The 13,891-nt window shown below is 40.5% G+C and overlaps 1 protein-coding gene across 7 annotated transcripts in view; it reads right to left on the bottom strand.

The window, feature by feature from the left end:
• LOC147203421 (uncharacterized) overlaps positions 1 to 13,891 on the bottom strand; it is a 33,820-nt gene that overhangs the window by 9,427 nt on the left and 10,502 nt on the right. For all 7 annotated transcript variants that reach the window (XR_015101260.1, XM_086114355.1, XM_086114354.1 and 4 more), the window contains 2 exons: positions 13,594 to 13,710; positions 12,337 to 12,411 (listed from right to left, as the gene is read on the bottom strand). Coding sequence is in view for 6 of the 7 variants with exons in the window: in XM_086114355.1 (XP_085970481.1) it covers positions 12,337 to 12,411; positions 13,594 to 13,710 (192 nt within the window). In the remaining variant the exon portion in view is untranslated. The remainder of the gene's footprint in view (positions 1 to 12,336; positions 12,412 to 13,593; positions 13,711 to 13,891) is intronic.

Raw genomic sequence — 13,891 nt, forward strand, 5'->3', positions numbered from 1 at the left:
GGAGAGTTGCGACGACTACTGAATAAATCAACTAGTACTTGACTGTCCAATTGATTGACAACTCTTTTCATAATCAATTAATCCTTTCAAGACATTGTTTCGCTTCACGTTGTCCAAGTCCTCCGAATTTCAGCCTCTCATCACTGAATAGTCTCAGATGTATGCTGTATGTCCTCCATGAAAGCCGACTAATGATCTTTGCGTTTCCTCAAAATAAGTTCTTTACAAACATCCAACTTGGACTTTGGAAAACAATGATGACAACATTTTCTGACATGTTACACACCAAACCAGGAATTGAAGCGTCATCAATTTATGTCTATGAATTTTCTGCACTGTCAACCGGAAATGCTTTTTAATAAAAGCATGTTTTTTTTAAATCTTTCTCATTCGTTGATTAACCGAAAGAACAATCAACAGATCAATTGTGCTGTTAAATAAATTGTCTTCAATTTTTTTGCAACTCAACTTTCCTCAGTAATTTTTGTGTTGCTAATTCCAACTCTGCCCCCTTTTTTTTCTCTAGCATATCATGTTTTTATCGCAACAACAACCACAATAACAATAATAATAATAATAATAATGTAGTTCGTCATATTTATGAATTGAAGGTTAGGAACAGGTGGACTTTTTTTCTGAAATGTCATTGCTATAAATTACAATGCATGGTAAAAGTGGCGTTGTACAAGCAAGTCAAACAAAATTGAACGAAAATATCTCAAAAACCTGACTGATTTGGTAGAAAGGAAAATTCCAGGAGGGACGGTCGCGTCTCTATGACGGGCAGCCCATCATCACACAAGAGTTTTGCAGTCCGAAATGAAAAAGTTTCTCAGTTGGGGAAAGAAAGAAATAAAATACATTTGCCTGGGGAATGAAAAATCCCCTTTTTTTCTTGGGTGATGAAAGAAGAGCGCTGCAATTTTGTAACTCAGGAGACCTAATCGGTCTTAGCTCAGTGGTGCTCTGAATTGGCTGGTCTCAGCCGGTGGAGCCCAGTCAATGGTGCCATGCGCTCGCTCTCTGTCGCCAATGCCGTGCCAAGCAGCACAGCCTGCCCCGAAATGCTGCCAACACACCGTAGATCATCCACCAAGCACCAGGGGACAGTAGTCCCCGTCTTATTCCTGAACTGGGCCAGACTTTCCATACTTTGGATCCAAATTTTCACAGGGATGGCAATTTTCCGCGGGTACGCGGAAATCCGCCGTTTTATTTCTTAAATTGATCATTTTTGTGAATCGTCTAAATCCGTTGAGAAAATTTTAGGGGGGGGGGGGGGGGGTCAGGTACCTTATCGTCGAGTTTTCACGAGCTCTCCCGATCAGTCTTTTCATTTTCCGATTGTAAACAGCCCTGCGATTGGACGTGTATGAAAGCTTCAACTAATCAGATCACTGGAAGCATTATTTGTTGCGCAGGTCTTAGCTCGATTGTATACGGCCCAACGATTGGTTAACTACAAGCAATTGGACCAGTCAAATTGCATGTAACATATTTTTTTACCTGATTGATGGCGGCCTGTTCGTCTCGCAAATTCATTGTTCTGGGATCGTTTTGAGCAGAATAATGAGATTTTTGACGAAAGATCAGGAGTCTTCAATCCTAGAAATTGACTCAAATGTCAAGAATAAATTCCGATGGGACTGGCTTAAGAGAAAAGTCACTGTCAAGGTTAAAATTGGTTCCAAGTTCGACGAAGTTACAGAAGCTCTTGGACAATTTTTGAAGAAACCAGACGTAGCGGGCAAAGCTTATTGTGTGTATTGTAGTGACTTCATTAACTATGGCTCCCGTGGATGCGTGGCACTGACAGATCATGCAACAAAAGTGAAAAAACATGCCGACAAAATCGCCATTCGACGGAGCAATTATTCTTTGGGATCGGCATTTTCCAAACAAACTTTGTCAGCGGATACAACGAAAGACGTTACGCACTGGGGTACTTCGGCTGAACCAAGCAACGAATCTGCTCCACTGACGCCCCTTGCCGATAGACAGGTCCACTCCGAGGTATGTACTTTTTTATTCAAATATACGAGGATGATATTTGCAATTTTATTTGGTATGCATTTGTAGCAACAGCATGATAACATTTCTTTTTTTGCATTGCATTTTATGTTCACGTTGATAATTCACGTTTTGTCTTGGATAATAAAGCCCGGTTATGCATAATAAATTGTATTATCTGAGAGCTAAGGAATGTTGTTAAAATGTTGATGTTTTTCCTGCATTTGAATGCATGATATAATCAAAATGATAAACTGCATGTTTCAGGAACACAAAGTGAGTATGAGTGTAATATTTGAATGTAGTATTTTGACTGTATCATGTGTAGATGCTTTCCAATTTGTTGCCTGCCTGCACTAACTTCTAACTTGTGTAGAAAATCTTGGCGATTTCAAGTTACATATGGTTATGGTCTTGCTTCATAACTCACTGTAAAAATATTAACAAATCATATTAACCCTCTGTATTTTTGTCACGAACGAATATCTTACTAAACATTTACTTCATTTATTGTGATTAATTCTTGTCATCAGCCCTGTTCTATATATCACTCTTTAATATGTTAATCGGTTCAGTGTAAATTAAATACTGTATGTTTAATACGACCAGCAATAAATAAAGTACCGGTATGCAAATAAATATACACATATATGAAAGAGGATCAGTTCAACTAATGCAATTGTTTTAATCTTTTTTAAAAATCTTACTGCATATTGTATTTCATTTTCCAATTTCTAATATATCAATGAATATATAAAGATTGATTTAAATTCTGAATGTTCAATAATATGCATGAATGAATTCTGTTGCAAAGACATTTCTTTAATTAATGGAGTTAAAAAAAAATTTCAGGCACTGGTTCTTGGAGTTCTTGCTGAGCACAGCCTTCCCTTGTCATTGGTGCCTGTTATTATCCATACTGCAAATGAGCTAGCGAAAGACCCAAGTAATGTGAAACTTGAAAGGAAAACAGCATCTTACAAAATGACACATGGACTGGGAAAAATGCAAGAAGTACAACTGCCCTGCAACACTTCAAGAAAAGGGATGTTCTGCACACACCAGTTGACAGAAATCTGTGTGTGAATATGAGAGGGGCTGCCAAGATGCAGAAAGAAGACTGGGCCAAAGCTGCAGCTGACAAGAAGAAAGGTGTGGAGAAGCATTCACTGGCTGCATCTGCAGCTGTCTCAAGTGTCAAGGCCAGAGATTGCGTGAAAGACAAGGAGATGGCAGCAAGAAAATCTCACCAACAGGAACTGAAGAGGAAAGCTGTTCAAAGATTGACACAGCTGGCTGCCAAAAGAAGGAAGTTGTTGAATTAAAACTGATAAACTGACTTGTAAATAGTGTACTCTGGTGTGTAAATAGTGACTGAAGACAGTGAGAAAACTTTGGAGAGAAAAAGTGAGTTAGTTATATTAAATTTGCCGATTAATGTTATTCCACAATTTCATTTTTCTGTCCTTTTTTGCATTAAATCGTACTTTCATTTCACTGTAAACCTCTCAGCATCAGGGGGGCTGCGCCGCCCTGCCCCCCCCAAGTCAATCGTTACAACATTTCAGCTGAAAAACAAAATCGGTGTTGCCATCCCAGTTTTCAACAATTCTCTTCCTGATTTATGAAGGGGGAAGCAATTGTACTCTCTCAATAGGCGCTTGTACGTGAGTGCAGGTAGTTGCCTGGTAAATATGATGGCTGCCCTTGTTTCTCAACGCTGGTATGAACCTCTTAAAACTAGGAGCGATCGGCGTCAGCCTTATGTCATTAACTCTCTGTTAACTTTGGGCTCGCCTGCTAGTGTCCAAGTAGCTTCTACAGCCACGTTGACGTCACCGGAGCGACCAGCACAAGTGACGTGCTGTCAAACATAGATCGCGACTTTCTACCAACTTTGCTCCTTTTCAACCTTTTTTTAAAATAAATAAATAGCTTGAATGTCACATATTCCAGCACCCCGAAAATTACGGGTAACTGTACTCCTCTTAAAAAATGTTTGTCTGAAGCTCTGATATTTGATAGGCAACCGTCGATACATGGAAAACATTTCAATAATTTAGAAATACAAAGGTCAAGCAGCTCGTCAGAACAGATTGTTTGACTTCACGGAGGGTTAGTTACAGGATGTTATCTGTTATCACAATTAAGGAATAGACCACAGTGAACAACATTCTACAGCTGCATAGATTTTAAGATTGATCCATTGCATGTCCTTATTAGAGGCACACGCAGTACCCGTATAAAATAATATTGTACCTTGTTTTCTGTATTATAACGCGCTTTGGAGTAAAAGGCACATCTTCAATGAATGGCCTATTTTAAAACTGTTTTCATATATAGGGTGCACCACATTATAAGGCGCATAGAATTGAAGCTACGATAGTGGCTGCGGTTGTGTTATGCATCCACTAGATGGAGCTGCAGCTGTAATAAAGCGCTTTACAGAACATTTAAATAATAATCATTTAAAAAATACGTTTTATTTATAAGCACCTTTCAAAACACTCAAGGACACCTTACAATCAAACAAGAACAATAAAACCACAGATAAAATTATAAATAAAAGCAGAGATGAATGAACAGATAGGACGCTGTGACAGCGCGATTGAAAACAACCGTAAAACGGTTGACGGTTTACAATCAAAATGGATTGGCGACAGTAAAACCATAAAAGACGCTAAAAAACAAAATGTTTTGTGGGTGAGCAGCGGCAGCCAAAAATACTACATCCAAGAAATCAGAATATTGATCCATGTGTAGCTCACTCAGGATGTAGCATGAAGCATGACACGAAGTCCATAAAAATACAGGGTTTATTCCTTGGCAGTCTGTGTGAACCGGTCACAAACACGGACATGAAACATCTGAATACAAATTCCATTACAAATCAATAGATGAAAGACAAAGGTTATGAAGAGAATTGATTCAACAAAAATGGACACAAACCCCGTTGGCTCACAGCTCCTTCTTCCTTCGTTAAGTCAGTGGTTAACAATGCTTTTGGTATTATCTTCTTTTCATAATGGCTGCACAGAGCTCACAGAAGGGGTGTTCACACAGCACACATTGGCTCCGGTGCTGCACCAATGTATTTTGTTGCAATATATTTTACACCGGAGCAAATTTTGTGGAGCGGTCACACGTACAAAGCTACTGAGCGTGTTAACCCCAGCGTAGCACCGGTGCAGCCCCACTTGCGGTCACACGGGAGTTTCTGCAGCAGTGCAAAACGATCGAAAACAAAGAGCTGTCATGTTGGTTCTTTTTAAAACTCAATCAACTGCTGTACATACAGGCACGTCCTTCTCCTTTTCGGTCTCCGTGCCTTCTGCTCGAGAGGCGCTGAATGACCGCCCCCGAAAACGTAAATCAACGATGACTTCAATGACACTCAAAAAAGCAAATATATAATGCACCAAACAGAAAATCAAGAGAGGAAATCACAAAATAAATTCTATTTATTCTAATTTCTGGGGGGTTGTGAACACACAACAAAGGAACAAACTACACAAACAACTCCGAGACAGTCCAGTCTCCTACAAAAGAAAATATGACGTTTGGGTTCCTGCTAACAATCACCACTAGATGGCAAAGGAACACTAACAGGGGAACAACTCAATAGGGACTATAAAGAGACTGCTACTAACACCATATATAAGGCGCGTTGCATTATAGGGCGTATTGGCGGCTTTGGGGAAAATTAAATGTTTCTTAAGTGTGCCTTATAGTATAGAAAATACGGTACTTGTTTCTTGCAGCATGCAGATAGATCAAATAGGACAGATGAAGAACTGACATTCAGTTGTTGCACATAACTTTTTTCCAAAGACAATTTAGCAATTCTATTCATGGTACAGCAAACCTCCCCAATCATTTTGATAATAGTACACACAGGAAATGAAACAAGTTGACTTTTGTCATTTCCAGTCTTCCACTGTTGAAAAACTTTTTAAATCAGACCCCTGAAAAAAAAATGACACGTTGACATTTTCATCTTCCTTGCCACAGTTTTTCCCTGAAGTCATTCTGGCAGTACAATTTAGACCTGACTCGAAAGGGAGTTGAAAGTGGCTGAGCATTTTCCACCTGTCACCCTTTTCTCACCCCTTGATTCCAAAAATAACAAGGAAGAAAAACTTCTATCAATGCAACCCCCTCCCCCCATTTCAAATCTGGCCCAATCATTCCAGGGTCTGGCATTGAACCTTATTTCAAGGATTCTCCAGCCACCTGTCCAATTTCTTCCTGCCCCCCCCACCCCACTCCCGTTTTTAATTCTGCCCTGAAGTGAGGATTATGCGAAGCAAGGCATGCGTGTCAAAGGGAAATTTAGTGGGTAAAGACAGCCAAGATTGGCGGGATGAATTAAACAGATAACGTGAGGAAACCAAGTGGGGGAGCAACGTAGAGCCCGTCGTTGGTCATTTCAGATGGGCTTTTTTTTTTCCTCCCAACAGGACCGAGGAGGCAATATCTAAATTAATAAAGTGATGAAATGAGTTTGTGCTGTGAACTTTCTGCTGTTTGACTTTCCCATCTGGATTAGTGCAGGCTGAATGGACGCTCTGTTACTTTTGTTACAACTGCGCAATTCACTGTCGGAATTTGGCCGTGTAGCGATAAGCCTCCTCCACCCCCACTCCCTCCTCACTCTCCCTCCTCCTCATTACCATCTCATTTCATATGCAGGTCCTCTATTACCTGAAAGTCTGCTCACACACAAAAAAAAAAAAACACGAACTATTACACGCGTTTCTGCCAACATTACAATGAGCGGAGACCATTTAAACATAGCCTATTACATGGGATCAATAACTATTACGCATGAGGGATACTTAAGTGATTATTGCAAAGTCTTTTGAAGGAGAAGGGAATCGCCCTCTCACCGAAGGACATTGTAATATGTGGACCAAAAAAAAAGAAATACATAAATAATGACACTACCATCCGGTTCGTAGCAGGCCACGCATGGATCTGTTCTCGGAACCGCTTTTTCTCACAAGGGCCGTGTGTGTGCTGCAGCCTATCTCAGCTGAGTTTTGGCCGAGAGGCGGGGATGCACCCTCAACTGGTCGCCAGCCAATCGCAGGGCTTATTAGCAGGCATTAAATTGTATAAAGATCAAGAAAGGTGTTCTGTTAAGCATAAATACAAGAATAAGGTATTACAGTCAAGGCCAGTATTATGAGGCATTATGTAATTGATAATATGATGGCAGGCACTTACCGGTAATTCATTTTCACAAACAATCCAAATGGAAACAACAAAAAAAAAAAGAAAACTTTGCGTCAGAAAGTTTATATTTAGAATAAGAAGTACAATCTTCATCATTGCATGTTGCAAATTTAACTACATTCAAGATTATAACGTTTGAAACAGCAATGTTTAATGTTTTAATTAAAAGAATCAAGGATGAAACCAATCAATACTTTTTAGAGCACCCTTCCTAATTTCAAAAAAAATCATGCCAAAACGTTTCAAATCTAACAAAAGACAACAAATCCTCCAACCCACCTGCTGTCTCTGACCACCCATTGCCTGGGCCATCCAACACCCCTCGTCCCATTTGTAAAAACAATGATAGTCTTAAAAAAATCCCATTAAAAATCCGTGAAATGGATGACAAGATATGGCTGAGGACATCGTAGAGGAGCGAGGACGAAAAAACATGTTATACTGTATATCTCAAAGTGCTCAAAAGGAGGAAAATGTGCAATACCGTTCATGAGCACAAGGTGTCCTTCTTGCACCACAACCAACTCAAGACTCAGCTGTTCTTCGAGCATCAATATTTATGACCAAGTATGACAGTAATTAGCTAACTGTAATTGTGAAACTTTATGTGGTAAAAGTGTATCAAGTGACACAACAGAAAAGTAACGTTTATAGCAATGCAATGCCATAGCTATTTATCTTTGAACTTGTGAAGTGATTTGGATTCTGATCAAGAAAATCTTTGGAAGATATATCAATGAGCTTCAGTCTTAAATTCAAGTCTAATGAGCTGTTTTTGTTGTCATTGATATATTGGTCCAAAAAAATGGACATTTAGTTGTACAGGTACTAGGCATTTAAAATGAACAGGAAACTCAAGAAATAACGGTACTCTTTTCCGTGTGTGTGTGTGTGTGTGTGCATACAAACATGCTCTCATCCTAAAACTGAAAGGCTTCAAGAGGATAAAAATGAAAAGATAAAATTAAACAGAGTTGAGGGACTATGGGGAAAAAAACCAAAGTGGTGCTCTTGTGCATTTCACTCATTACAATTAAGTTACATTAAATTTGAAGAATTTTCCAATCAATCAGCAGTCATTAGTTTGTAAGGACCATCTCATCAGACGAGCGCGTTCCCTGTGGTCTCTGCTCTCCGAGCAATTATATTCCCCATGGGGTAAATTAGTTTCATGGTCCACACACACACACACTTGTTCGAGTGGTGGCACGCCTGAACTCAAAATGAATTCTTCCCCAGACAAAATTAGAGCTTTATCCGTGTAATTCCCTCACTGCGATTTACAATACACTTTGACAGCGTTTGTCGAATTCCAGCAGGAGGCTTTGTTAATAACGGCCTGTCTTGAGAGTCGGGATAGAATAATTACTTTCACTGCAATAGCACACACAGAACACTTTGCTAGTCAAGAGATTTAACTAAGAGATTAAGCTGAAAGCTTTGCATGAGCCGCATCTTTAAAAATGAGTGCTGATGGAATACAATAAGCGCTTTGAGGAAACCCTCACTTTATCTTCTCTCTGAAACAGGCCACTTTAGCCTTCTCTTTAAAGCACACATTAAGATGTTCCCAAGTATGTATGCATGTGTGTGTGTATATGTATGTTGGAGTGGGCAGTCCTGTCTCATGCCTAACGGCCACTGTTCACTTTGCCCCCTTCTACAGAGGGGCGTGCCCATGTAAGGAGGGCTTGCCGTTGCCAAGGCCATGATATATTTTCACTTGTGGAGGCAAGACTTCAGCACCAAGATGCCAACTTACACTGCCAATGAGTGCAGGTCAGTGCATGTGACACACGTTTCAAAAAGGAGCACAAAAAAAACTTTTTCCAACAATCAAATGTGTACCAATTAACAGAAGCTAACACTTAAGAACATGGTTTGGCAACACTCCGACAACACTGGGTTGGATTGGATTGGATTGGATAAACTTTATTGTCAAATGTACTGTATGTGTAACATACAGCACAGATGAAATTTCTTCCCTCTCAACCAGTGGCGGTTCTGGGGGGGGGGCAACGGGGGAATATTCTCAACAGATGGACACGGCGTATTGTTACGCTTGCAGACATTTTAGCCCTCTTAATCCTGTTTTTTTCTCATCACTGTAATGTTATGACTACAATTTCAAAGTCTGAAGAAATAAAAAGTCAAATAAGATTTTGAATCTGTCTTTTTAGCCCTGGGTTGAATCTGCCCCCCATCAAAACCCCTGGCCCCAGCTCGGCCCCCTCAGTGAAATTGATCCAGAACCGCCACTGCTCTCAACATAAAACAAGAGGAGCCGCTGCGGGTGTCCGCGCCGCCATCAAAAGAAAAGTTTACAAAAAAAATGACAAAATAATACAAAACAACACATGAGACACAGACAATCGTGCATTCTTAACCACTTTCCCGCATACACTTTGTTGTCTGAAGCAGTCATAGATGAAAGAGGAGCGAATCAAAAGTGTCCTTTTCACCAATGGATCAAAGACGTCATGCTGCAATGTGCATCCGTCACACTGCAGTTGCGCTTTGCAGTTGGACTTGATGTAATGAATTTTCGCATAGCCAGTTCGTCATTTTAACATGTCAGATCTTCACCCAGCCTAGATGCCAAGTCATGGGTGGAGAAACTTGCTACGGCAAAAAAATAAATAAATAAAAATCAAACTAGGAAAATTGCTTTTTTGTGCTATTTCACAACTGATGGGTGGGCAACATGCTGAACTCATTCAGTACCAGCCATTTCTAGACCAAGTCTGAAAAGACGTTTAAAAACGTCTTTGGGAGTGAATGAGTTAAGGTGCCTTTCACAAGAATATCCCACATAAAAGACACAGGCATATCTTTATTTAACATAACCACAAGTGACTCCATTTTGCTCGTCGTTGCTCCTCACAGCTATAAGCATGTGCCGTCTCTCAAATGTCAATGGATGAAAATGATGGAGGGATGAAATCTGCAGTAAAATTAAACGGCATCTGCCCTCGGGGCCAGACGCGGGGCTTCTATTGCACAAAGAACGCAGCACAGAACTGACTTAACGCTGATCACTCGGTCTGAATGCAATTTGTCCAGACACACAGTGGAGTATGCGATAATCTCCGAGGCTAGACCCACGGCCTTATTTCTCATCAAGAAGAATGTCCGGAAGGATATGAATGCCATGCTGAGAAAAACTCCACATAAGAACAATGACCCCTTATAAGTCCATCTAAATAAACCCACACGAATGCACACCCAAGCACAGAAATACCATTCCTGGGAGTTGACGGCGATCCATTTGGTAGGACGTATCAGAATTCATTTTGAGAGTGAGCCTCAGTTAATGAACAGAGCTTTGATGTGTCAATCCTCCCATTCTCCGGGGCAGATTTGGACTCCCCAGATTTCATTTTAGTTGCAGGCCTGCACCCTGTTGCATACATGTCTTATCTGTGGGTAACGACAAACAGCTAATAAAACCAGATCGGAAAAGACATATACGCCCACGTGAAGACTCCATTGAGCTATGCGGACAATGAAAGGACTTAAATCAAGCTGGCTGATGCCAGGCCAAAGGCACTGGAATGCCGTGATGCAAAGATCTGCAAGGCATACTGAGAATCTTTTTCCTGCTTATCCCACTCCTGTTTCTAATTTTACTCCACTGTGCAAATCGGACAGTAATGATGAAATGTCTGAGTAAATCAAGTCGTTGCTTTATTTCCTTCCAGCAGTGCCTCTTTATACAGTAATTGGATTCTGGCGGGACTGCCATGTACTATTCATGTATATTAATCAAAACATAATTGGACACATACAGCTTATAAAATGCTGCTGTTCCACTTTTAGTCACGTGTAAATAAGACATTTGCAGGGATATTTATTCATCAGACTTGGTTCATGCATATATAATCTGCACACAAGTGACAGGTAATGGGGCACAAACTCACTGGTGAGGGGCACTCTCCTCCAACAGAAACACAATTCGTTTATTTCCGAAAGTATTTCATTGATTCATTTGTGAAATGCAAACTGCTGCAACGGAGACCCCGGAATGTTGAGCAACTGAAATATTGCATCAAGCACCTGTGTGTGTGTGTGTGTGTGTGTGTGTGTGATGTAACAGCATGTAAATATATATATATATATATATATATATATATATAACAACTTATATACCCATTTTTGTACCCTCTATACATGTCTGTATGTACATTTCTCTTTTAATTTAATATCTCGTCTTTGTAGTGCATTCAATCAAATACAGGTAGATAAGGATTTGCAATTCATCCATCACATAATCCCAATTTTTGGAATTGGGGTTTGTAAGAGGCCTGATCTAAATCCCATTGAACTCGAATGGACATTGCAATCTCTGTGGAGAAATGAATGAGTGTTTTTCATATTCATGTTCCATAAGATTGAATGTCACGATGTACTTGTCAATATCCTTCCAATCTTTTAAGACAATCTTCCATAATGCTCATTCCAAAACGCCATCACCCCCGCACTCAGAACTATGAATAATAGAAGCCAGTGCCACAAAGACAGTAATTGCTTAATGAGACAAATGACGTGACAGTGACAAGCAAGACAAGCCAATTGACATCAAGTAATATCCACGTGCAGGATTAAAGCAGTTTTATGATGCATTAAAACGGTGTCTTAACCACATCATAACCCTTGCTCCCCACTCATCTGTTTCACGCTAAAAGATTGAGAGTAGCAAATTACTTTCTTTTGTCTCCATTTAATCAAGCTAATGATGCCCGCCCAGCAAAGATAATCAACTATTCTTCCCACAAAGGCCAATAAAAGAAGAGTATGGAGCTCGATTCAAGAAAATCTAGCGGCCCTGCCCCTAATCCTCTTCTTGATATCGCTCTTTTTTTCTTTTCTTCAATCCTGCCTCTCACTTTTTATCTACACTTTTATGTCCTTCAAAATTGCTGAGTGACCTTGAGCTCCTCGTCCCATTCTGCTTCCTCCTCGTCTTTCAATCTTCATTTAAAATCACTTTTCCCACAACCCCTCAGTATCTTCTTTTACCTCCTGATGTTGTACTACAAGATGCTGAAAGTGTACATTTACAGTGGGCCTATATGAAAATAAACTCACCAGTACTCTTTCCACTGCTCCTCTTCAAAAATGTCCTCTGGGATAGGATCAATCAACACCAGGTCTGTCACTTGCCTGACAACAAAGAGAACACACATATACAGTAAGTGTAACGGCGTCGATTCTCAGTCATGGTAATCTGCATACATTGAATAGATGAAACTCGATGTTTCACCTTTAAAACTCAAGGTTTTACTGTGCCCATTTATTATTGGCAGCTTAAGGCACACCTTTGCAATTATAATGCTTGGTAATCGGCATCCTATATGCGACAGCTATGAGGTGGCTAGATTTTTTTTCCCCCAGCAAAAACAGTCCCGAAGATGAAAATCTGGCATGTCCGAATATTTGTTCATTTTGACGCAATGGGGCAAATCCTTTGAGGTCTCCTATCTACAGAGGAGCAATGTGGGAGGAGGTCAAAATATTTGGGGGAGAGGAGGTGAGGCTTTTTTCATGGCAACGTCTACTAAAGATGACGTCACGTCATTGCAGTGCAAAATGAATCATGTATCTGTGTGGCTGAATTACTACTATTTATTCTCCTACTGTATGCAGTATCGGTGGTCGAGTGGTTAGCACGTCAACCTCACAGTGCATAAGAGGTACAGCGTTCGATTCCGGCTCCGACTTCCCTGTGTGGAGTTTGCATGTTCTCCCCTTGCCTGCTTGGGTTTTCTCCGGGCACTCCGGTTTCGTCCCACAGTCCAAAAACATACTCTTAATTGTCCCTAGGTGTGAGTGTGTGCGTGGATGGTTGTTCATCTCTGTGTGCCCTGCGATTGGCTGGCAACCAGTTCAGGGTGCCCCCCGCCTACTGCCTGAAGACAGCTGGGATAGGCTCCAGCACCCCCTGCGACCCGTGTGAGGATAAGCGGATCGGAAAATGGATGGACTGATGGATGCGGTATGTTTACAATCTCCAGGTTAAGTGGATAGACAATACACTTACACTGTTTAAATCGTTGCTTTGATATCAAATAAATCTGCACAAGATGGACAACGACAATATTGATGTGGATTATTTTATAACAACAATGTTTCACTGTAGTTTGGTTTTGCAAATAATTTCCTGAAAGTACAGTTTCGTCATTATTACATCGACTTGCTTCATAACTGGTCATTTGAGCTTGTTTTTCAATGCCCATGGAAGATCAACTGCAGAACCAAGAATTGATTTTTCTCTGCAGATTCAAGGGGAGTACTTATGAAAGCATTTATCGACTTATAAACAATCATTTCCTTCTTGAAACCTACACGTCATGTATGTGACTGTAGAACCTGCTGTTGAGCGTGCCGATCTCCGAGCCAACCAGAATCAAAGGCATGGTGATCCCAGCAGCCAGCAACAGACGGTGCAGATCATCCACCATCCTTGAAGACAACACAACTCATGCAGTATGTCTTTGGTAAAAATAACATCAGGTCACAAGCAACTGAACTGGGAAGTCCAAAAACTCTGGTTGTAAGCAGGCCTGTGAAATTGAATTTAGACTTCCAACAATGTTGAAAAATCCAATTTAACTCATGATTCAACAAAGGGGCAATTAGATTT

This window comes from Hippocampus guttulatus, chromosome 6, assembly GCF_054856545.1.
Source record: "Hippocampus guttulatus isolate MCC_2025c chromosome 6, RoL_Hgut_1.0, whole genome shotgun sequence".
NCBI classification, from domain to species: Eukaryota; Metazoa; Chordata; class Actinopteri; order Syngnathiformes; family Syngnathidae; genus Hippocampus; species Hippocampus guttulatus.